At 40.7% G+C, this 25076-nt stretch overlaps 2 protein-coding genes across 2 annotated transcripts in view; one reads left to right on the top strand and one right to left on the bottom strand.

Annotated features, from left to right (window-relative positions):
- QRSL1 (glutaminyl-tRNA amidotransferase subunit QRSL1) overlaps positions 1-3211 on the bottom strand; it is a 32644-nt gene extending 29433 nt beyond the window's left edge. The window contains exon 1 of the mRNA XM_082668889.1: positions 3082-3211. Within this exon, the coding sequence (XP_082525015.1) occupies positions 3082-3105 (24 nt within the window). The 5' untranslated portion in view covers positions 3106-3211. The remainder of the gene's footprint in view (positions 1-3081) is intronic.
- A 98-nt stretch (positions 3212-3309) lies between these two features.
- Positions 3310-25076, top strand: part of RTN4IP1 (reticulon 4 interacting protein 1) — a 44364-nt gene continuing 22597 nt past the window's right edge. Inside the window, exons 1-5 of the mRNA XM_082669019.1 lie at positions 3310-3993; positions 8330-8481; positions 9278-9346; positions 10261-10385; positions 22820-22868. Coding sequence (XP_082525145.1) covers positions 3720-3993; positions 8330-8481; positions 9278-9346; positions 10261-10385; positions 22820-22868 — 669 coding nt within the window. The 5' untranslated portion in view covers positions 3310-3719. The remainder of the gene's footprint in view (positions 3994-8329; positions 8482-9277; positions 9347-10260; positions 10386-22819; positions 22869-25076) is intronic.

Genomic DNA, 25076 nt, shown 5'->3' with positions numbered 1-25076 from the left:
TGTGCCACAACTACTGAAGCCCACGTGCCTAGAGCCTGTGCTCCGCAACAAGAGAAGCCACCGCAATGAAGCCCGTGCACCGCAATGAAGAGTAGCCCCTGCTCACTGCAACTAGAGAAAACCTGCACGCAGCAACGAAGACCCAGCACAGCCAAAAATAAATAACTAAATAAAATTGTAAAACCCCAAAACAACGACAACAAAAAACTAACACCCACTTTGCATTACCTCTCCTCCCATCACCCTATCCATGCTGCCATCAGCTCTTGACAATGCAACGACCTTCTAACTGGTCTTCTTGCTTCCCTACTTGCTTTCCTATAGACCATAATCCTGAATAACCTGAAGGAGCTTTTTAATTTTTAAGTCAGATCATGTCCAAGGACTCACAACTTCCCAGAGGATTTGCATTACATTTAGAATAAAATCCACACTCCTTAACATGGCCGGAAAGGTAATCTGGCTCCTCCTTATCTATAACCTCATCTCCCACTACTCTTCTCGTTCAGTTCTCTTGGGCCTGCTGGCCTTCCTGCTATTCCTTGACCACATCAAGTTTGCTCTTGCTTCAGAGACATTGCACTTTTATTCTTTCCTCTGCCTGGAACACCCTTCTCCCAGATCTTCCCAGGGCTCACCCTTCTCACCCTTCAGGTCTCTACTAAATATCACCCGCTCAGTCAGCGAAACCTTCCTTGACCACTCTATCTAAAACATCCATCTCTCCAACTAATTCGCACACTATAGCCTGCTTAACCTTTTTTCATAGCACCTACACTACCTGAAATTCTATTATTTACTTAAACAAAGAAACTTATTTAATGCCTGCTTCCCCACAAAAATGTAGGCTTCATGAGGGCAGGAATTACTGTCTTCAATGCTAATCCCCAGTGTCTGGAACACAGAGGTGCTCAATAAATGTTAACTGAATGAATAACTGAGTTGTTTAAAATTTGGAGGCTATTTTCCCATAAAACAGTAATTAAATGTTCTTAGGCTAGACCCCCAAGAAGGCTACTGGATATATAATTAACTTTCTTTAATATAACAGTAATCATTTAATATAACTTTAGGGTTAATAATATTAGCCTGGCATCTGGTTCCTAGAAACACTGGGATTATGCCACAAGAAAGGAAGGTGAAAGTAAGACTCTTCCCCCTTACTGAGTGTACCTGGGTAAAATTTACAAGTAGCAGGTATACCTCCTATTTGGCATTTTACCTCCTTTTAGTGCTTCCTCCTAGGGCTCCTCTACTGCCCTAAGCCTCCACTTAGGCCCCCCAAATTGTCTCAAAATGCCATAGTTTCCAGCCCCTCCCTCAATCCCCTCCCCTGCAAAATTTTCCCTTTCCTTGATTATCTCAGTCAGGGTGTGATGGAGAAAAATCTGATTGAACTATAATAATTCACAACAGTGGATAAATAAATCATTCAACCTTCCCAAGCATCTTTACATATTTAAAATAGAATGTGTACTAAATTAATTAATCTCTAATTGGTAGAATTTAGGGCATTGGTACAATGATATGGAAAGAACAGAGTGGACAGAAGATATATTATGGGCTGGGAAAATAAGCAAATAATGTTTTCCACACAATAGGCATCGATAAATATTTGTTAAAAGAGTGATTAAGTGAAAGTAATCATGCCAAGGCAATTTCCTGACTTGGGTCAGCTTCCCTTTTCCCCCTTGAGGTAAAAGTTGTTTCTGACAATGGCTCACTGGACATTAGGAAGGGGTGGCACAAAAAAGGTAGTGTTGGGGGAAAGGGCAGAAAAAGAAAATACCGTATTTTTTTAGGTTATATTTCATTTTAAAACAAGTTTGGAGTTAAAAAATTTTTAATTTTTAAAAACAAATTGGATTCTTCATTGACAGTATACAAGATACAATTTAGGATAATAAAACAAAAATGTATTTAGGGGAATAACTATTACTTAAAACCTGTGGATTTAAAGTTCTCATAATTTACAGCTTTCTAAAAGGCTGCCAGCTGGAAAAAGAAAAAAAAGACTTCCCAGGTGAAGATACAAATGAAGATGGAAGACGGGGTACGTCCTCAATTGCTACTTATCAGCAGAATCACCTGGAACCCAAGTTAAACCATACACTCTGGGCCTTACCATACTAACCTTCCTGAGTGGGACATAACTATAGTTTTAAGGCGGGCCAAGGTGATTCTGATAGCAGTGGGCCTGCAGACAGCTCTGCAGGTTGAGAGATCAGAAAGCAAGGAGATCGGAACTAAAGCCCTAACAGCAGGGATGAAGTGAGAGAACAGATCCCAGACATAAGTTCAAAAGAGAACTAACACGGTTTAGTGACTTACTGGATATGACCTATGAAGAAGAATCTAAGGGCACCTGGGATAACAGTTGTGCCGCTAAAAACAGAATATTACGAATTCCATAATTAGGTTTTTGTTTGTTTTTTATGACGGAGATTGAGACGCAAGAGGTGATTCTGTTACAAGGATGAAGTCAGCTTTGGTTAGATTCATCAAACTCTTGTGGGAGTTTTGGAAGAGATGTCCATTAGACATTCACAAATATAGCCTAGAGTTCAAAAACGATGTCCAATTAATGGAGACACGGGTAAGAGAATCATTGGTATCTTGGTGGTAGTTGAAGCTTGAATATGTCCAGGAGGGAAAAAAGCTAAGAATCACTAGTTTGGCTTTTGCAAGGGACAGATTTCGGGCTTCTTAGTGAGGACTGCATCAGATGTGTGTAGCGGACAAGAGAGACTGACGTGGACCAGCCAAATCCCCCATATCTGGCTGAGACCGGCCAGGGCCCCACGCAGCCAGGGCGAACGAATAATCGAAAGAAGCCACTGTTCCCTTCCACCCCACAGCGCGGCGGTGCAGAAGCCTCCCCCGCGGAGATCCTAACTCCTGAACGGATATAAGGAGCACAGCCTAAGGACCCGGCGGTCCGAATTCCCCACCAAGTTCCAGGGAAGGAAGCGGCGAGGCTGACCAAGATGCACGCCGGCCGGGGGACGCCACGTCCACGTGAACAAGGACTCCGCGAATCTTCCCGACCTCCCTGGGCCCTCAGCAGACAATTCCACTCACTTCTCGGAGGGTCCGGCCCAACATGGTCCTCGTATCCCACCCGCCACCACATGCGCTTGGTGTCAAGGAGGAAAAAGAAAGGTCAGCTGCCGCTGCCGGTATTACATGGGCGCAGCCATTTGCCAGCGAACCTGTCAGCACCGAGTACTCAGATTGGTCGAACTGCAGCCCGAGGAAAATGATCTTTGCACGCGATTGGCTGGCGCCGCTAAGGAAGTCCTGCGGGGAAGTAGAGCTGGTGGCAAGGAGACTCCGGGGGTCGCGGCGGGAGCCTGGAAGTGTGTGAATTTCTCTGACAACCGAATCGCAAGCGGAGTCGCCTTGTTCCGCAGAGAGCTCCCGGGACAGGGCAGGATTCTAGCGGTTTTGTTTTTGTTTTTAAGGGGAGGGGGTGTAAGGGAGGAGGAGAATGGACAGAATACTGGCTGGAACGTTAATTGGAGCATTTCAGATGTGAAGAGTAGAGTAGTTCCGTACTCTTCTTTCTTCAGTTGCTCCATCAGTCTAACTTCATTTTTGAATTCTCAACTTTGAAACCGGCCAGAGTGTTTGGCAGAATTTGACCGAATTCAGGTGTGAGGGTTTGAGCCAGTATAAGTGCCTTTTAATTAGGGCACGCAATTCAACCACTGTTTACGATGGGATTTCTGAAGACCTGTGTACTTAGAAGAAACGCATGCACTGCGGTTTGCTTCTGGAGAAGACAAGTTGTACAAAAGCCTTCAGTTAGAAAGATTAGTACTACCTCTCCAAGGAGCACTGTCATGCCCGCTTGGGTGATAGATAAATATGGGAGTAATGAAGTGCTTCGATTTACTCAGAACATGATGATACCAATGATACACTATCCAAATGAAGTCATTATCAAAGTTCACGCTGCGAGTATAAATCCTATAGATGTTAATATGAGAAGTAAGTTTCAAAAGACATTCCTCAATTACCTTTTTTTTTCCCTTAAGACAATCTCATCAGGGACTGGTTTTAAAAGGTCAGTTGTTATTGACTACATTTTTCTGGTTAACACAAAGGAATTGTTTAGGGTTTTGACAGTATCTCAGTGTATATTATTTCCAAAATTTTTGAAATTGCAATGTCTACGGTATGCTTTAATCTTTCACAAAATATACGTTTGAATTGCTTCCAATACTACCTAAAAATGTAAATTGGGACTTGAGAATTGTATCCACAGCTAACTTTGTGATACACTCTCCTGGGAACTTTGTGATATTCTGAGGTCCATCACAGGTTTTAGAGGTATGCTTATGTTTTCATATCAGTTCAGAATTAGCATTTCCATAGTAATTTTTATTTTCCTCCCACTAATCACAGCTTTGTTTAACGGTCCAGTGGACAAAGCAGCAGAACAGGATGCCAGGATATAGACACAGTACTTTCCTCATTTTTGCTGTTGCATTCTGCAAAGTTAAAATACACTTTTCTGTTTTGCGCCATCCTCAATGGGAATAATGTTATCTTAATTTCTGCTGGTGGATATTGACAAAGCTTGGAGAGTACTGTATTCTTTATGCAATTATTATAGTGCTGAAAAGATTGATTACCATTTGTGAATTACTTTAACTTTGGAAAATAATGACAAAAAAATGAGCAATTGAAATGTGGCTAGTGTGGGATGTACAGTTAGTGTAAAATATACACTAGATTTCAAAGGCTTAGAAAAATATACATGTAAAATATCTTATTAATAATTTTATGTTCATTACATATTAACCTGATAATATTTTGGATATATTAAGTAAAATATTAACATTAATTTCACTTCTTTCTTTTTATAGTGGCTACTAGAAAATTTTAAGTCAGATATGTGGCTTGCATTATATCTCTATTGGACAGTGCTGATCTAGACATGTGAGGAATAACTGATACGTATTTCTTTGTGGGGAGGGAGTTTGGGGAAAGACTTGGACTCAAAATGTAGCTGGAGAGGTCTATTAAGAATTAATTGAAATGACTTTATGATGATTGCCTCATGAAATACACATTTGTATTCTTTTTGTTTGCTTTAAAGTAATAATTGCTATTACTAGTTGGGCATATTGTTTCAGTTTATTCCATTTACATTGTGCATGAAGATAATGTAGGTTTTATCAGAATTATCTTTAAGTGGTAGGTTTATACCCAGTGAGCATTATGTTTTTTTCATTTCCTTGATTATAAGCTCTTTGTAGGTAGATCCCATGCCCTGTCAACTGTAGCCTGTTTCTATGCTTAACATGTGTAGTTGTCATTCAGTCTTTTTTTTTTTTTTTTTTTTTTTTTTTGCGGTACGTTGTGGCCTCTCCTGTTGTGGAGCACAGGCTCTGGACGCGCAGGCTCAGCAGCCATGGCTCACGGGCCCAGCCGCTCCACGGAATGTGGGATCCTCCCAGACCGGGGCACGAACCCGCGTCCCCTGCATCGGCAGGCGGACTCTCAACCACTGCGCCACCAGGGAAGCCCAGTCATTATTTTTAATGTCATTTTATATTTTCATTCTAATTTAAGGTTACAAACTAAAATAAGTGGTTTTCATCTTCATTTAGGTCTGTTAACTTTTCATTTCTTTGAATGCACATGCACAATTTGTATCGTGTACATTTTAACTTCAGTAGAATGGCTGCATCTGGACTTTCTTGGCTGCTATTTAATATAATATTATAACACATTTTACTTTTATATAGTATTCTTGAGACATCTTAGTTTTTTATGACTTGAGTGGGTAATATTATTTGCAAGTTATCCTCTTTATTTCCTGCTCATGAATTCTTTTTGGAGAATGTGTGATTATCGTTGCGGAAGATACCTGAAATATGGGGAAATAAAATAATGAGTATAAGATCGTAAAGTGTAGGGAGCAGTTATTTCCCTTGACGAGAAAGCAAGGACGTGTCTGTTTTGAAAGATGAAAGCCAACTGTTTTTCTGGAGATGTCCACTATTGTTGGACATAAAATCATAAATCATATAAATGGCTAATGAATAATCTTAAAATAGAAAAAAAATACAGCCAACAGCATCATACCAACAAAGTTTGGTTTCTTTAGATGGAATTAAAGCTTTTGAAATGGAGGGCAGATTTAGGATTTTCCAAACCACTCCAACTCTGAACCAAACTGGTCACCTCTAAGAATGGGACAGAGCTCCTAAGGGTTCCCATTCATTGTGTCACCAAGCAGGTTCTCAGTTCCTAACTACCAGCTGTTTCTGGATTTGGGGCTAGTTTAGCTGGTACCAATGAGCCAGAGTTAACGCAGGTGATATCGAGGTGACCAAGAAAACAACCTTGCCCTGCAGGCTGTGTAGCTTAGAGAGGACTGAAGATTTTTTTTTTTTGCAGCTCTGAAACAGCAGCTAAAATTTGACATAGCTAAATGCCCGCTTCTGTTGATCAAACCCCATAGGAATTTCAGTGAATAATTGTTCAATTGTGTTTGCGAGTGGAAAAAGAATGTAAGACAGGAAAGTAAAACGTGACTTTTGTGAGTATTACATGTGAAGTTTTTCTTTCCCCTGATAGAATGCACTCGTAACCAGCCAGCTGGCAAGTTTGTAATATTGGCATGGTGGCCATCAGCTTAGATTTTCTGGGACTTTCCCAACTTTCAAACACTTTCTTCCATGTGTCTTGATTTTTATTAAAAACAACTTCTGCAAGCTACCCTCCTGTCAGCCTCTCTCCCTGTATCCTCTACCTCCTGCTGCATGGATTAACTGTCATTGCTCTCATCTAAGCCCAGCTCTCCACCTGGGTTCTAGACCCCATGCCCTCTCACCCACACAGGAGCATTGTTTCAGCAGTTCTCTCCTGCATCTTCAGTCTTTTCCTTTCTACTGGATCATTCCCATTGGCATACAAACTTGCTGTTAATTTCTCCATTCTTAAAGAGGAAAAAGAAAACAACCTTAAACATCCTTCCTCTATCGCACTAGTCCCCCTCCAGCCACTGCCCCATTTCTCTGCTCTCCTCTGTAAGCAAAACTATTTGAAAGAGTTGAATGTTCTCATGGTCTTCAATTCCTCACTCCCATTCTCTCTGTCACCCCATGCCACAGCAACCGCTCCTATGAAGGTCACGAAAGACTGCTGTGTTGTTGGATCTAGTATTTTGTTTTGTTTGTTTGGGGGGTTTTGTTTTTTAAAAGTCTATTGGCAGCTTTTGACCTTATTTGAAAAACTGTCTTCCCCATCAGCAGCATTTGACTTCTTTAAATGACCCTCTTCTCTTGGCTTTCTGAACACCTTGTCAGTGGCCAAGCCTTCTCAGGCTCCTTTGCTGGTTTCTCCCCATCCTTAGGATTTAATGAGGATGAGTGGGAGAAAAGGGGAGACTTACTGAGTGGTTTAGTGATTCTGGAGCATAAATTGTGGTACATGATACTAGAAAGGTAAGCAGGGTGCTTATCTTGGAGAGCCTTACATGGCAGAAATGTTCTTAGAAGGATGTCGAGCAGAAGAGATGACAACAGTACTTTTGTGTCTTAGAAAAGCCATTTTAGATGTTGAAGCTGTGTAATAAACTACTTTGGATTATTGTAGCCAATTTATTTGAACCAAAAAAATACTGATCAGAGGAATGTTTTCAGCTCTGTTTAGCTGATGTTTATGTAAATGTTCTTAAAAATAAAATGATGTATAATAAAGCAGTCAACCTGATTTAACATATCAGAACTGATGCAGCCAAGTGGTTCTTTTCCATTTGGGAACCTTGCACTTAACCCAGAGATGTTCTAGAAACATTTTTTGTGAGGCAGGGACAATTACTCATAGACCAGTGTCAGTGTCAACTACTATATCCATGCCTTATTTATTTGTTTATCAACCAGACAACTTTTACATTATCTTCTTCACCAGACTTGGCTTCAGATGACTTTGTCATTTAAAAAGTCCATGAATGAATAAATTAACAAAGAAACCATCTTCAAAGAACAAAGTAAAACCTATAAAAGGAAATACTTAAAGTTCTGAAGACAGTTTCAAAATTGGAATTTCAAAACCAGTGATTGTGAATCAACTATACTCCAGTATAAAAGAAAAATTAAAAACAGTGATTATGACTTTCCAAATAATTTTTTTTGAAAGGAACAACATTCATTGTTTTTATGCTTTCTTGTGTGATGGTAAAAAATGTATAAGGTTGATTACTTTATAATCTGCATCTTGAAGATCTAGAATTGTACCTGGCCTGTAACCCTGCAGTAGTTTTGAAATCATCCCATTCTTTTGGAAGAAACAAATAACTTGTATTTCATAGGTGGCTATGGAGCTACAGCTTTAAATATGAAACGTGATCCTTTACATATTAAAATCAAAGGAGAAGAATTTCCCCTGACTCTGGGCCGGGATGTGTCTGGTGTGGTGATGGAGTGTGGACTTGATGTGAGGTACTTCAAGCCTGGCGATGAGGTGAGTCATCACATTCCACTATTCCTTCTCAAAATTTGCAGATTTCATTCTGCTGCTTTTGGAAATATATTCCGTATCATTGACCTTTTTTCTTCTTTTCAACAAATATAGTGAGCTTTGGCTGGAGCCCTCATTTTCTTGGTTCAGTTCTTCTTTCTGTTGTTTCTAGTTCTGTCACAATAGCTTGCTGTGCTTGAACTTTTCTAAATCTAGTGCTTAAGAATTGCAAGACTTTAAGATATATATGATTGGGACTTTTTAAGTCTTTAAATGACAATTTCTACCTTATGGGTTAGATGGTTTTAAAATAGCTAAAGGTTGATATAATCACTTGTCCCTTGTCACTTTGAACTTTTATACCAAGAAATTAAGGTCAGCTTATAATAATAGCTAGCACTGTTCTAGTTGTTTTTCATAAAATAACTCATTTAATCCCTATGAAGTAAGTACAGTTAGGCCCAGTTTACAGGTGAGGAAAGTCAAGCTATAAAGAGGTCCCACAGCTAATAAGTGGTAGAGCCAGGATTCAGGCCCCAGAGACTGTGTTCTTACTGGTACTCTAAGCAGCCAGTAAATACAGCAGGATTTACTGGTTATCTACCTCCAAACTGGTTTGACTTGGTAAATCTAGAATCATACTAAATAATACATTGATATCATGTGAAAGTAACTCTATTATTTGCTGGATTGCTGACTTGTGCTTTTTATCACAGGGTGGCATATGTATTGGGGAACACTCTCATGCTTCACTTTGGCTTAAAAAGATCTGTTTCTAACGAAGTTGTGTGTGTTTCAGGTCTGGGCTGCAGTTCCTCCCTGGAAGCAAGGCACTCTCTCAGAGTTTGTTGTAGTCAGTGGGAATGAGGTAACTCACCAGTTCTGTGCTGAAATGCCACTGGAAAGTAGAAACAAAGACTGACAAATATCTCTGAAATAATTGGAGTTTGTTTTTTTTTTTTGAGATCAGGTTCAAGTTTTATGGGTAGTTTTGAAAGAATCGAGATAGAGAATAGGAATTTTTAAAAGATCTAAAAAAGTATTGGATGTCGTTTAAATAACACTGCCTGCCAAAGTGTTTTTATCTTTGTCTTGTGGAACAGGGATTTGGAGCAAGATCTAGAAACGCTGCTGTGTTTCTTGGTTTTATCCAGTATAAATAGTTGAAACCAAATATACCAAGTGGCGCATACCGATGCATCATAAACAGAAGCGTGGAAGTATCGAGCTGTTTCAGATAACTTTCAAAACAGGAGTCTAATCAAATCCAGTCAGGAGGCCTAACGATTTAATTAGAAAGAAGGGGGTTAATATTAAGGAAATTGCCTACAGAAGGGAGGGCAGGAAGGGAAAAAGGATTAGAAAAAAGATAAGATTAGAAAAAGTCTGGAAAGATTACCTTCCAGTAAATGGGGGTGAAGGAAACAGCTGATCACAAAAACAAATTAGAATGTATTTATGAGGGTTCAAGGTTTATTTGGGTTTATTTCTGGGTATAGTTAGGACTAATGGTATTGTTGAATGTGGTCTTTTTATGAAGCATTATGCAGCAGTATCTGATAATGTGACCTATAAAACCTTTCTGAACCTCTGCGAGGCAGGTTGAGTCATTTGGAGAAATTCCTTAGGGATAATCTTGGAGTAGGGTTTGCAATAACCACTGAACCTGGCCGAATGTTATATCTCTGAAGATAGTCGGATTCCTGTGAAGATAGATGTACTTAATTGTGTTCATAGGTTCGCAAGTCATTGCTTATTTTTGACTGTTATCTTCAAATCTAGGTCTCTCACAAGCCCAAGTCACTCACTCATGCTCAAGCTGCCTCTCTGCCATACGTGGCCCTCACAGCCTGGTCTGCCATAAACAAGATTGGTGGCCTGAATGATAAGAATTGCACAGGAAAACGGTGAGCATCAGCGGTGGCATCTAAAACTCCCTTCTTTCATTTGGTGACGTCTTTGCAGTAGATTTGTCAGAAGCATGAAAACTAGGCTCACTTACATGAGCAGAGTTGTGCTAACAGTTAAAACAATTTCCAAAGAACTCTTGTGCCAGTTTGTACTTTTTTAATCTCATTCTGTTGATTCTTAGCCCAATCAATTGAGAATTTTAAAAATATGTAGATGGATGTTAGGAGTCTGAACCTTCTAAAATGATGCAAAATTTTTGTATGTCAGTCTCTCGGAAGAAGATCCGTAGCTTTCATCAGATTCCTAAAAAGGTTAAGAATGACCTCCTTACAGATTTTAAAGAATGATGGAGTTGCTCTCACACTTGAAGGTTTCTATGAAAAACAGGTATAAAGGGTTTGAATATTGTTGAGTTCTCTTAGGCTCTGTGCTCTCTCAGGCTCCTTTAGGCAGTTCTGGTGCTTCCAGGACTTGCAGGTGTGCTTGCTGAGTTTGCAAAAACACAGTGAGTGTTAGATGTTCTTGAGTTCATATTCAGATTCTGCTGCTTTCTAGCCGGTGGCCCACTTGGACACTTCTCTTTTGTGAGTTTTGTTTTAGGGGTGAGATGAGATGACACATATAAAATCGGTGGCACGGGCTGTGGCACGCAGAAGGCACTCAGTACATGGTGGCTACTGTTCTTAGCAATGCAACTGCTGTGTTCTTTGTGTTTCAGAAAGTTGGCCTCATAGAGAAAACGGATGATTTTATTATTTGGTGAGAAAACTAGGTCCTCAGAACCATTCAGTGATTGTGATGAAGGAGAGAGCTGTAGGTCAAATTTTGTTTTCTGATTGCTAAAGACTGTGCCAGAAAAATAACAAGTCTGTGTCAATCTATACTCCTGTTGTTATGAAACATTGCACTTTACCTTTAATGGGTTGGATTATAGACATTGAATTTAGTGAACGCTTAATAGCTGTATTTCTGAAAGCAGTATAAAGGCTATTCATCTAATGAGGTGCTACCCTTCATCATAGAATTCAAGGTAAATATTCTAAAGGTCAGCGCTGTTTAATTTTTAAGCTTTTGGGCCTTATCATTCTTGAAGTTGCCATTTTGGTCCAACACTTTGTTTAAATTAAATCAGTTTGATCATGTAGATTTTTCTAATGGTTTGTCTTAGTTAATAATAACCTTGCAAAAATCATGTTCAGGATTTTTAGACGTTTATTATTATTGTAGGCTCTGCAGTGACATTGATGCTTTGTTTTGCTTTTCCTTAAAAGCATTCAGCTTTCTGTGCCCCCATGACCACTCCAGATAAAGAGCTCTCATTCCTTTTGCTGGTTCAGGCCCTCCAGGCATACATTTTTTAGTATTCTGTAGAAAATGAGTTAGAAACTGATCTAACTATCTCTTGTCTTCCCAGTTTATCGTTGGCTTTGTAGGTACTATGTTATCTTCTGTTTAAGCAGTAATGGCTGGGAGCTGGGGAAGTAGAGACCTGGGTTCCTCTCTCTACACCGCTACTAACTAATCAGCTGACCACATGCATGCTTTTTATGGTCTCTTTGCTGTTTCCACCAAGTTACTGAGTGTAGGACAATGTAGGTTGTTAGGCGAGCTTTGAGAAGTGGAAAGTTTTATACTTATAGAAGTGATTTATATATTATATTGAGTTGCGTCAGTTCATTGATTTAGCCACATGTTAACCACACTGGAATGAAATCCACTGAAAGAGCCTCACTGGCTCATATCATGGACTTGTGTCACATTCCCACATGTGTGGTGACTCAGGATGCCTTTGTTCCGAGTTCCCTTGCTGCTCTAGGAAATTTGTTTACTGAAATTATTACACATGGGTAGTAATAATGGCCTTCCTCTCCAACTCCTTATTTTTATTTTTTTTTAGAAATTTTAATAATTAATTTTTGGGGGCTGCGTTGGGTCTTCGTTGCTGCGCGCAGGCTTTCTCTCGTTGCAGCGAGCAGGGGCTACTCTTCGTTGTGGTGCATGGGCTTCTTGTTGCGGTGGCTTCTCTTGTGGAGCACAGGCTCTAGGCGCATGGGCTCAGTAGTTGTGGCTCGCGGGCTTTAGAGCGCAGGCTCTGTAGTTGTGGCACATGGGCTTAGATGCTCTGTGGCATGTGGGATCTTCCCGGACCAGGGCTCGAACCTGTGTCCCCTGCATTGGCAGGCGGACTCCTAACCACGGTACCACCAGGGAAGTCCCTCCAACTCCTTATTTGTGAGAATCACATGAGAGATGTGAGCACCTTAAAATACTGTAAAAATAATTTTACATGAAGAAATTACTATTATAGGGGGACTTTACTAACTTAAATGCAGAGGTTCCGGTGTCCAAAGTTGCTTTTTTCAGTTTGACTATCCTTTGTGATTGGTGGAGCATATTTTGGCTTCTCTAAGCAATAATTATTCTTTTACTGTTAGCTCTCGGCATTAAGGTAGTCTTTAGTCTGCACAAAGCAAATCAGTGTTTGTCATCAAGGACCAACAGTGTTTTTCTAGCCAGTTAATTAAAAAACCCTAAAACTAACAATGACAAAAACACCCACCTTGAAAGATTTTACAGGATTTCTTTGTAACAAACAGCTTTTTGAAATTAAGACAAAGCTTTCTAAGGCCTCGATGGTGTTTTGCTTTTCCTTCTTTGTTCTATAATTATATTTCTGTAACAACTGAGCATCAGTTAACCAAGGGGATAATTTAATATTGACGTTGTGTGTCTTTTTTGCCCATGCTTTGGTATCACTAGAAAAGTCAGACGAAATGATTTCCCTGTTATCAGCCCATCCATAGTTTCTTCGTGATTTATTCCGTAGGAACACATAGATAACTTAGGGTTCTCAAGATGAATAGAACTTTTTAAAAAAGTGGTTACACCAGATATTTTTGGAAAGGGGTTCTATTTGATGGTTATATTTATTGGTAGTGTCATGCTCTGCCCGAAATTCATCTCTTGCTGCGAGGTTGTACTTCACTGTTTGACAGAGGTATTAGAAAGTGTTAGAAATTGAACCATTCCTCCCCCGCAAAATAAATTTCACTTTTAAATTGTGTATACTTGAAACTCAATGAAGTGGATTTAGGAATGCTTTTCCCTTTTTCTTTTTTGAGATTAGGCTTTACGACAGTAACACTTAGTCATGTAATTGTAAATTAGGTGTCTGATTAATTCTGTTTATAGAATTAGACAGGCTCAAACATAAAACATTGTATCGCCCCCCACCCCATATGCTTACACCGGTAATTACAACAGCTTCCTTCTTTCAGCTGCCTTTGCCTGCCTGTCCTTCCCCCACCCGACCCACCTGTTCCTCTGCCCTCTCCACTCCCACCACCCCTGGGGACTTTGGGTTTTCATTTGCACTTTGACTAGATTGTACGGGGAGAGGGGAAAGGGGAAAGAGAAAGAAACCCCTGTGGTCTACTTGCTTGGAGAAATCCTGGGGTTGTGAGGAAGGGTGCTGGCTCTGGCCTGGCTGGTGTGCTGCCGATGAATCGTCTCCACCCCAGGCCTGTTTTCCAGGGAGCTCCGGGAGGGATCTGTTAAAGGAATTAGTAGCAAACTCTTTCCTGGCCATTTGTGTTTTACAGATAGTTGCTCCTGTCACCTAGAAAACTATCTTGTGACGTTTAGGAGTCGTTCACTCTTCAGTGCACCGTAACCTCACTTCCGGCTTTGCCAGTCAGGTGCAGGTGTTCTCACCGGGGTCATAGCTGACCGAGTTGCCAACCCAACGATACTTTTCATTTCTTACAATTTGACCTCTGAAGTCTCTGGCACTGTTGCCCACTTTTGTTATGCTCACTTTTTCCATGCTTTCAGGGACACTAAACTCCTTTAGTTTTCTTCTTGCCTTTTGAACCAATTCTTATCATTTTTAAAGGTTCCCTTTCCTCCCCCAGCCCTTGCACTGTACCTGCTTTCCCGTTGCCTCCGTCCGTCTTTCCTTTCTCCCAGGGTTATCTCATCTGCTCCCAGTTTCTTTATATATATATATACACACACACATATATAATTTTTTTTTTTTTTTTTGCGGTATGCGGGCCTCTCACTGTTGTGGCCTCTTCCCTTGCGGAGCACAGGCTCCGGACATGCAGGCTCAGGGGCCATGGCTCACAGGCCCAGCCACTCCGCGGCATGTGGGATCTTCCCAGACCAGGGCACAAACCCGTGTTCCCTGCATCAGCAGGCGGACTCTCAACCACCAGGCCACCAGGGAAGCCCTCTTTTTATATTTTGGTAACTTGCAGATCCTATTTCTGACCCCATCCTCTCTACTCAGTTCCATCCAGTTAGGTGTCCCCTTTGCAGCTGAAACTCAACTTGTACAAAACAAGACTTACCGATGACCACCCTGACGCTTTCTCTATATTCCTACTGTCAGTTAACTGTGATTTTCCATAAGCCAAAATATGGTATTGTTCCCAAACCCTGCTCCCTCCCCTTCTGTGCAACTCGTTATTGTCTGTGTCATGTAAAACTTAGGATTCTTGTCAGATTTGGAAAAATGTCTTCCAAGTTTCTTTATGAGTTGCAAGATTCCAGGGCATCTCATGTTTCCTTGTGCAGTGAATAAGCCCAAAATACTTTTGCATTTTAATTGACAACTTTCATTTACTAGCTTGTTATTGATATCTTCCCTATAGTGGTATCAAATAATACAATTTAATAACCAGTTTAATATCCTTTATTCAATGAAAAACCGTCCACAAGTGGCGGAGCTCTCTTCCCAAGGGATTTTGGGCAAGACTGTGTTTTATGCAGCGTTAGAAGTGGCAACACAGACACAAGGCGTGATTGGCTAGGAGGTCTGATTTCCCTATAAGGCTAGCAGGTGCTGGTTTCTAGGGTGAGGTGAGCTAAAGCTGAGTTGAAGGATGGTGATTAGTGCTAGGTTTCCTTGGCAGTGAGGCAGGCTGGGACATGGGCTGGGCCACTGGGGCGGCCTCCATTTTGTGGGTCCTGAATCACAAATTACCTTTATCAGTGATGTGTTGTACGTTTTTACATGTCTTTTAATTGGAAGAATTTTCTACAGACCAGCTTCTGGTTCTGTACATTTCAGGCTTCACTTCTCTTTCACTGCTCATATAATCCAATGCTAGGTACCGTGATATTCAGTCTTATCGTAATAAAATGTTATGATACCTTGTTGTGTTGACTTAGTGGGAAATAGGAATATTCCTGGAAGGCATTCTTAAACCAGGACAGCCTGTAATAACTTAACTGTACTCAGAAATTACTATGAACCACATCAGTATTTCCCACTAAGCCCAAAGCAGCTGTATTTCCAAATCAAATCTAGTGTCACCTGACAAGAGAGGAAGTATAGTGGAGAGGAAAGTAGGAGTGGAAAGAGGCAGCAGTTTTACTGATTGTGGTTAGTAGGGAGGAAAGATAATTTTCCGTCTACCCTTCTGAGTTCTCTGCCGAGACCTCTGTAACAGAAGACAGGGAAACGAGAAAAACAAACAGAAGTTTCTTAACATGTGCACCTCACGTATACACGAGATACCCAGGAAAAATGAGTAACTCAGAGAGTTAGCTTAGAATTCAGGCCAAAATGCCATCTTTTAGTTCAAGACAAAAGATAGAGGAGTGTAGGGAAGGCCAGTTGTGGAAAGTTTACCAGGAAAAGCAAGAATAAAGTTAGTCATGCAGATTTAAATTGCTGCCTCCTCCATTGATAAGGGTCTTCAGTTATCTCCAGGGATTAACCTTTGTCCTTGGTAAAGAGTAAAGCAAGCACCTTTGTAAACTTCTGTCCTGCTTTTAGGCAAATAGGGGGAGTACAGAGATTTCTTACGCCTACTTCTTCTCAGTTGCGTTCAGCTCTGAATAATTCTTATGCGTAAGTGGCATATTTTGGCGTGCCATATTCTTCTAGCCTTCATTAGCATATCTTACTTTTGCAAGTTTTACAAAAGCATACGTCTGTTACCCTAAAACTCGGTTCGCCTCTTGGTGGGTGTCAAGCCAAAAGACACAACCACGCCAAAGATAAGAAGGAAGGACTTGTAACATTATCATTTGCAGCAAGTAAGGAGAACGGTGGGGCTCTTTCCCAAAGCAGTCTCTCTCCAAACAGCAAAATTGGGTAAATTTTAAGCTAAGAGAACATGAATATTCATGAAGGGGCTTGGCCTTTAGTTGATTGAAGTCACAAGGGTCAGAAAAGGGCAACATCATCATCCCTTAGGTTCCAGTTCCTCTGGTGGTTGAGCGCTTCAGGCTAATCTTTATCATTGACAGAACTGGGAGTCATTACAACTGACATACTATCTTTGCTATTGTTACTTTCTTGCCTGATAAGAGTTATTTCTGCATTCTTTTGTTCCCTTAAGATCGTTAATTACTGAGACCTGTTCAAGGGCAAGCCTTGTGGCCAGGCTTATATCACAAAATGGTTTAGGCCAAAAAATGGCTTCTCTTCTGTCAAGAAAGCCCGGCCTGGTTCTCTTTCTTTGGGGATCCCCTACCCTATCTGCTTACACGTCCATTCAGATACATTGCTGGGGCTCTTCTCCAGGCCTTGTGTAAGTGGGAGGGACTGAAGCTTAAGCTTCACTGGCTCTGTAGGGGAGGAAAAATATCTTTCCTCTGCTCTTTTAAGTCTTGGCTGGGGCCCCGGTAACAAAAGGCAGATAAATTAGCAAGAGAAAAGCATACACATTTATTTGTTTGTCAGTTTTATGCAACATGGGAGCCTTTATAAGGAAATGAAGACCCAAAGAAGTGGTTAAACCTGAGCTTTTTTTTTTAATTGAAGTACAGTTGGCATATAGTATTATGTTAGTTTCAAGTGTACGACACACGATCCGACAATCAAATGTATTACAAAACGGTCACCACAAGTCCAGTAACCATCTTTCACCATACAAACTTATTACAGTATTATCGACTGTATTCCTTATGCTGTATATTACATCCCCATGACTTATTTTATCACTGTAAGTTTTTTTTTTTTTTTTTTGCGGTACGCGGGCCTCTCACTGTCGTGGCCTCTCCCGTTGTGGAGCACAGGCTCCGGACGTGCAGGCTCAGCGGCCATGGCTCACGGGCCCAGCCGCTCCGCGGCATGTGGGATCTATCCGAACCGGGGCATGAACCCGTGTCCCCTGCATCAGCAGGCGGACTCTCAACCACTGCGCCACCAGGGAAGCCCTCACCGTAAGTTTTTAGCTCTTAATCCCCTTCACCTATTTTGCCCAAGTCTCCTTCCCTTCTGGCAACCACCTATTTGCTCTCTGTATCTGTAAGTCTGTTTCCTTTTTTTTTTTTAAATTTTTTGGCCGCGCCGCATGTGGGATCCTACTTCTCCAACCAGGGATGGAACCCGTGCCCCCTGCACTGGAAGCACAGAGTCTTAACCACTGGACCACCAAGGAAGTCCCTGTTTCCATTTTTAAACCTGAGCATTTTTATGCCAGCTTTGATGAAGAGTGGAGAGTCGTGAAAAAAAACGTGATAGGACAAACATATGCGCCAAGTGTAGTACACTGAGGAAACTTAGCAAGGCCTGTTCGTTCGGAGTCCTCACTGTGTCCCATCTTGGGGATAGGGTGCTCTTTTCCTCCAGGTATAGGGCGTACACCTCTCACACGAGGGTCTTATGACCAGCTTCACGGGAGAAGATCAGAGGGTCCTTCCCTCACATGCTGTTTCTCGAATTCCTTCAGCTTAAAATATTCAGTCTGCTAAGGTGCCTTATGTTCAGGTGGTACTTCCTGAATCCTGTCACTTCCACGGTGAACCTCCTCTGACCATGCTACTTCTCTCATTCATTCTCGTGTTGCCACCAGATGGAAGGAACCAGTGTCTTGGAATGGTTCCCACTGCCTGTCCCATTTGGGGAGATGTGTTCCCAGTACCCCAGGTTGAAATTCTGAGTACATGTCCCCCAGAACCATCGTTATACTGTGTATAAGGTTCTTGGTCCATTATGGGTTAACTAAACCTTTTTAAAGGGCTACCCTGGGCATCTTGCCAAGATGTATAGATAGCTTTGTTTTCATGGGAAAATGTGTTTAAAGTTCTGAACAACTAATTTACACATGAACTCTTCTGTAAATTGGGGAATGTCTGCATGAATTACGGAGGAGTAGAAGAAGGGGACACACAAACCCAGGCTGTCTTAGTCATGTTTGGTTGATTTATTTTGTAATTCTATTCCCCTTATTCAGATTAAATTTCTCACTTAAGGGAATAAATTTAGCATATTATGATATGCTTTGCTATCTTTCACCCATTTTTCCTCCAGATTTAAAAGTAGTGTGTGAAACTAAAAGATGAGTTTATACATTTTCAGCATCATCCTTATCTTTTAAAGACCACTTATTTCTACTGATGGAAGATTTAGCCATATTTGAATCAGCTTTGTTTCAGAGCCATCAGGACTTAATGAAGGGCACTCTACTCTTGTGACTTTTTTTTTCCCATGACAAGTATGTGGTCTGGGGGGAATCGTGAAGGTCATATACGTCTACGTTAGAAAGGTGGAGAAACTAAATATAAGCTTAAATTAGATTGAAAATGCCAGTTCTCATTCACTAACACCTAGAGTACACCTCTGTGATTATCATTTCATAGCTGATGAATCTGAGGCCTAGAGATTCAGTTAATGAGAGAGTTGTGACTAGATCCCAGGTCTCTAGATATCTGGCCCTGGCATTCAGAGATTTCTGGGGCTTAGCCAGAATGTAGAAATTTGAAAGGCAATTCCCTACTTCTGGATCGCCTGCTGTTTTGTAGTATGTTTCATATATTTTTTATGTGTAAGGCAATTAGGGTGTTGATGCCTTTTCTCGTAAGATTGTGATACTGAAAAATGTGATTGTAGAGGACTTAGGTGCCCAGATGCTAAACACAAAGTGACTCAGTCATGGAAAGGAAACTAGTTGCTCCGCAGCACGTGGGATCTTCCCGGATCAGGACTTGAACCCACGTCCCCTGCATTGGCAGGTGGATTCTTAACCACTGCACCACCAGGAAAGCCCTCTCTCATATTTTTACATCTGCCACAGTGCAGTTCCCACTGACTGCCAAAGAAGCTGTGCGTGTGGACTTAGGAAGTAAGAGAAGAATGTGACTAAAATTCTTGGCAATTTTGAATTATAGTGCTTTCTGTAAAGAGAGTATTTCCTGGGCCCTTACTCTTTATAAACCGATAAGCAATACGTAGAAGATACAGCAGTACACCTTTCTTCACTCTACAAATAGGCTACTACTTCGGTGAAGTTTGAATATATTTCACGACCATTATAGCAAGCAGGGTAGAAAGTATTCCCACTATGAAGTGAATGGCCACAAGGGGTAAGCAACAGCAGTATTTTCCCTTTGTATTGAAAGTGCTTTGAAGAGTACAAGAATAGTTCCTTCAGCCATAGGGCTTCAAACCATGAGGACCACCTGACTTATTGCTGGCTTGAAAAATATATTTGTCTGCTGTCCGTTTTGGGGACTTTCTTTGTTTAAAGAAAAGTACAGGCCCTGGTTGAACCTGCACGAAACATGGAGTTTGCATGACCAGAGAATGAATGGTGTGCCCCCAGGGCTGCTTCACAAACTGACCTGTCTGTAGTACTTCTTTGGGCTTGCTCCTTGCCTGTTTTGCACTCGCGGGCGCCGTCAAGTGGCACCATCAGGAACTGAAGCTGCTAATGCAGAACCACTCCCTCTTCCACCAAGAACTGCTAAGAAACACATTTTTGCTTTTTCATATGGAGGAGTGAGACTGCTTTGAATCAAGAGTTATGGGGAAGCTATGAATTGACAATAATGAGTTGGAGATGTGTCTGACCATTGCATCCTTAAGCAGCCATTGTGTTTGGTATCCTCTTAATTCTCAGGGTGAGAATTAGAAATTCATTTCAAGCTTTTCTTTATTGGAAGAAATTTTAATGCAGTCTTTCAAATAGCCAGGTGATTCCCTCATTTGGGGTAGTAGCAATTGTTGTTAATTGTGGGATATAATGCTGATTTCGATTATTTTTATTTATTTAATTATTATTATTTTTTTTGCTGCATTGGGTCTTTGTTGCTGTGTGCGGGCTTTCTCCAGCTGTGGCGAGCGGGGACTACTCTTTGTTGCAGTGCGCAGGCTTCTCATTGCGGTGGCTTCTCTTTGTTGCGGAGCACGGGCTCTAGGCACATGGGCTTCAGTAGTTGCAGCACTCAGGCTCAGTAGTTGTGGCTTGTGGGCTCTAGAGCGCAGGCTCAGTAGTTGTGGCGCATGGGCTTAGTTGCTCTGTGGCATGGGGGATCTTCCCGGACCAGGGATCGAACCCATGTCCCCTGCATTGGCAGGGGGATTCTCAACCGCTGCGCCACCAGGGAAGTCCCTAGATGATTTTTAAAGTCAAGCAACATTGATCAGGCATCTGCTACACCCAGGGTAGTATGGCTGGTGCTGGGTGTAATATGAGGTCTCTGTCCTCAGAGTCTTGAAGAATGGCCTGGGCAGCAAGCATGTGAATGAAAGTTAACAATGTGTCCAATGCCAAATGCGGACATGGATATCAGGCTCAGGGCTATCTCTAGGGTATTGCGCAGGCAAACTGGGATTTGAGCCTTTGAGGGAAGGGAGACCTCAGCAGGCAGTGAAAGGCATTTGAGAGCCTGAGGCGTGGGCCAGCGTGCATGGGACTTTGGGTTCCGAGTGAGGGGACTAGGGAGGCTCAGGTGGAGAGTTCTGTTCCAGAAGTAGAGGAAGTCGGAGTTGCAAAAAAGATTAGATTGTGAAGAACTTAACTGAGAGTTTGACTAGTTACATTTTATAAGAATGTGCCAAAATAAGAGGGTATAATATCCAATGGATGAACTAATTTTGGGCTGTATCTGTGAAGCAGTCTTAGTGCTTCTCCCCTCCCCAACCGTGCCCCCATTTAGGAAGCATTAAAGCTATTAAATGTGTGAATTGAAGGATTTTGGAGGAGTTGGTCTTTAAAGTTTCTTTTATTCTTCACAATTTATAATTCCATGAAACGAAAAGTAACTTCTAAAAGGAACATCATTTTCAAAAAGACTTGCCTTAATTACATTTGATGGTAATTTGGTGGTAATTACAAAGGGAATAGCTGGCTTACAAATATTACTAATAACTTCTAAGATCTAAAGGGTGACAACCAACCTTCTGTGATTTGGGTAAGAGAGAAAAAAAAAATAAAATGAAACTAGGGTTAAGATTGTAGACAGAATGTACGTTCCAGGTGTACCTGATTGAGATAGGTGACAGAATTCCCTGCGCTTTCCAGCAGCCAAGTCAAAGAGGGACCCACAGCCTGCAGTTACGCAATTTGCAGTGACAGATAAATAGAAGCATAGCTACTGCCACCAACTTAGTCTTCAGAAAAATGTTTTTTTCCTGTGGGCACTCATAAAGAGAATTCTCAGGAAGAATTCTCTCAACAGTATCTCCTTAGCTAATGTAGTGTCAAATATCAAACGGACACTTTTTATAATGTCTCTCAGCCTAGACTGGTAACAGAACACCAAAGTGCAGTTCAGTACAAACAATTTTCTGAGGACCTGAATCTATGCAGTCTAGGGAAGGCAGTTCACTGGAGCTCTAGCTTAATTCAGAATAAAATGTGAGAATATGTAAAGCAGTGATTCTTGACTCGTGATTTTCTTTTGAATCATGCCTTCTTTGGGAAATTGATGATAAGTCTGGATCCTTCTTCTCCCCGATGCACATATGCATGATCTCACCAAACTTTGCATGTTATTTCAGTCAGTTCACAATTTCACAGGGTTCACACCATCACAGCTCTCACCAGCACTCATCCACAAACTCCAGGCTGCACATCCTTGGTCTAGAGTGGCAGGAAGACTACATACAGTAAGGAAACATGGTAAAAGCCTGGAGCACAAGCATGTTTGTGCTGACGGAACAGATTCATCTGCTTAACGAGAAGCCAAATTGAAGATAAGATTGGTTTCCATTTATGAAAGCTGGTGAGTGTGATGGGACATGTCTGAACAAAAGACGTTTATTCCACTTTGGCAAGAATGTGGTCAGGAATGTGATTTTTCTTAGAGAGCAACTGAATATACTGTAACACACTAAAAAGGATCCCAAAGCTCCCCCTTATAGAGAAAGCTGTGGTAATTTAAGCCCAGAAAAATTGTAAGACAGATGTTACCAAGCAGCATCTGAGCTACTTTAAAAAATACAAATCATTGGTATTTTTGGTATATTGTATTCTTGGCAAAGAGTTCATAGCATGTCTAACTTTAAGCACTTATAGGTTCTTGGTGAACGTAAAAAATCCTTGTGTAGTAGAATCTTGGGAAGCTGAACGATTTTGTTTGCTTTGGGGATTATCTTTGAGCCAGTTACATGTTGAAAACGTCTTGTTTGTTTATCCAGTTATGTTGGCTTAATATTTTCATTAGTTATAGTATTTTTGCATTGCAGTGTTTTAATCTTGGGTGCTTCAGGCGGAGTTGGTACTTTTGCTATACAGGTAAGACAATTTCTTTATCTTGTGAATAGGAAGATTATTATTTTCATGAATTTATAAATTTATATATTGTGAACTATTTTTCCTTGAAAGGTGAGAGAAATTACATTCATTGTGATTTCAGCTTGCTCTTCTAAGAAGGAAATTTTCTAATGTAGAAGGAAGTGTTAACCTTTCCAGTGGTTTAATATATGAGTGAGTTTCTGGCTGGCCTATGTAACAAATGTAGGAAAGTTTTTAAGGAGGAAGACCATGGGCAGTGAAAGTGGATGGAAGTTTGCAATTCTGTAGAAATTGATAAGCTGGTTCTAAAATATATGTAGAAATGCAATAGCCAAAATGCTGTATAGAAACGACAATACTCCCCCAAAGTGATCTACAGATTCAGTGCAGTCTTATCAAAACGGCAGCTGCCTTTTTTTTGCATAAATGGGCAAAAAGCTGAACCTAAAATGCATATGGAATTGCAAGGGACCCCAAACTGCCAAACCATCTTGAAAAAGAACAAAATTGGAGGACTCACACTTTCTAATTTAAAACTTACTTACAAAACTACAGTAATCAAAACAGTGGTACTGGCATAAAGATAGATATATAGATCAGTGGAACAGAATAGAGCATCCAAAAATGAACCTATGGTCAGTTGATTTACTTTTTAAAGGTTTATTTTATTTTATTTTTGGCCACACCATGCGGCATGTAGGATCTTAGTTCCCCAACCAGGGATCCAACCCGTGCCCCGCTGCAGTGGAAGCACAGATTCTTAACCACTGGACCACCAGGGAAGTCCCAGTGGCCAATTGATTTTTTACCTGGGTGGCAAGACCATTAAACAGGGGAAAGAATAGTCTTTTCAGTGAATGGTACTGGGGCAACTAGATGCACATGCAAAAGGATGAAGTTGGACCTCTACCTCATGTCATATGTGAAAACTAATTCAAACGGGGTTAAAGACCTAAATGTAAGAGCTAAAACCATAAAACTCTTAGAAGGAAACATAGGAGTAAATCTTCATACATTGGATTTGGCAATAGATTCTTAGAGATGACAGCAAAAGCACAAGCAAAAGAAGAAAAAATTAGATGAATTGGACTTGATTAAATTCAAAACTTTTGTGCATCAAAGGATACTATCAAGAAAGTAAAAAGACAACACACAGAATGGGAGCAGATATTTACAAATCACTTATCTAATAAAGGTATGGTATCCGGAATATGTAGAGAACTCTCACAACTCAACAACAAAAAGACAATCCAGTTAAAAAATCAACAAAGGACTTGAATAGACATTTCTTCAAAGAAGATATAAAAATGGATACTAAGTCGATGGAAAGATGTTCAACATCATTAGTCATTAGGGAAATGCAAATCAAAGCCGCAATTGAATGACTGGCTTAAGGAGATGTGTGTGTGTGTATGTATGTATGTATACACAAAGCAATATTATTTAGCCATAAAATATGTGACATGTAAGTAAAATTCAATTATCAGCAGACTTTTTGACAGCAGTGCTTTAATGCTAGTGGAGGCAGCAGGGATGGAACTAGATTAATCTAGTTCTTAATCTTGAGTGATGCTTAAAATAGTATTTGCTTTATAATAATTTGTTAAGCTGTACATTTATATTCCATGCACTTTGTGTGTTATGTTTCACAATGAACATATTTTAATAAGATTAAACAGTTGAGTAATAGATAAATATCAAGGTAGAATAATATATCTACAGACAAAACACATTGGAAAACATCAAAATGAAACCTGCAATTTCAAAAACAAGCTAAAAAAACAATTAAAAAATACGATAGAGGGCTTCCCTGGTATTGCAGTGGTTAAGAAGGTTCGAGCCCTGGTCCAGGAAGATCCTATATGCCACAGAGCAACTAAATCCGTGCGCCACAACTACTGAGCCTGCGCTCTAGAGCCCATGAGCCACAACTACTGAGTCTGTGCGCCACAACTACTGAAGCCTGTGCGCCTAGTGCCTGTGCTCCACAACAAGAGAAGCCACCGCAATGAGCGGCCTGCGCATGGCAATGAAGAGTAGCCCCCGCTCGTCGCAACTAAAGAAAGCCTGCACAGCAACAAAGACCCAATGCAGCCAAAAATAAATAAATAAATTAAAAATAAACAAATTAATATATCTAAAAAAATACGATAGAGAGCATGAAAGAACGAAATAAATCATAATTGGAAAACTCAAAAAAAAGTAAAA

Source organism: Grampus griseus, assembly GCF_964374135.1.
Source record: "Grampus griseus genome assembly, chromosome: 13".
Lineage (NCBI taxonomy): Eukaryota > Metazoa > Chordata > Mammalia > Artiodactyla > Delphinidae > Grampus > Grampus griseus.
The sequence above is the reverse complement of the archived record's forward strand: the minus strand, read 5'-3'. Positions and strand labels throughout refer to the sequence as shown.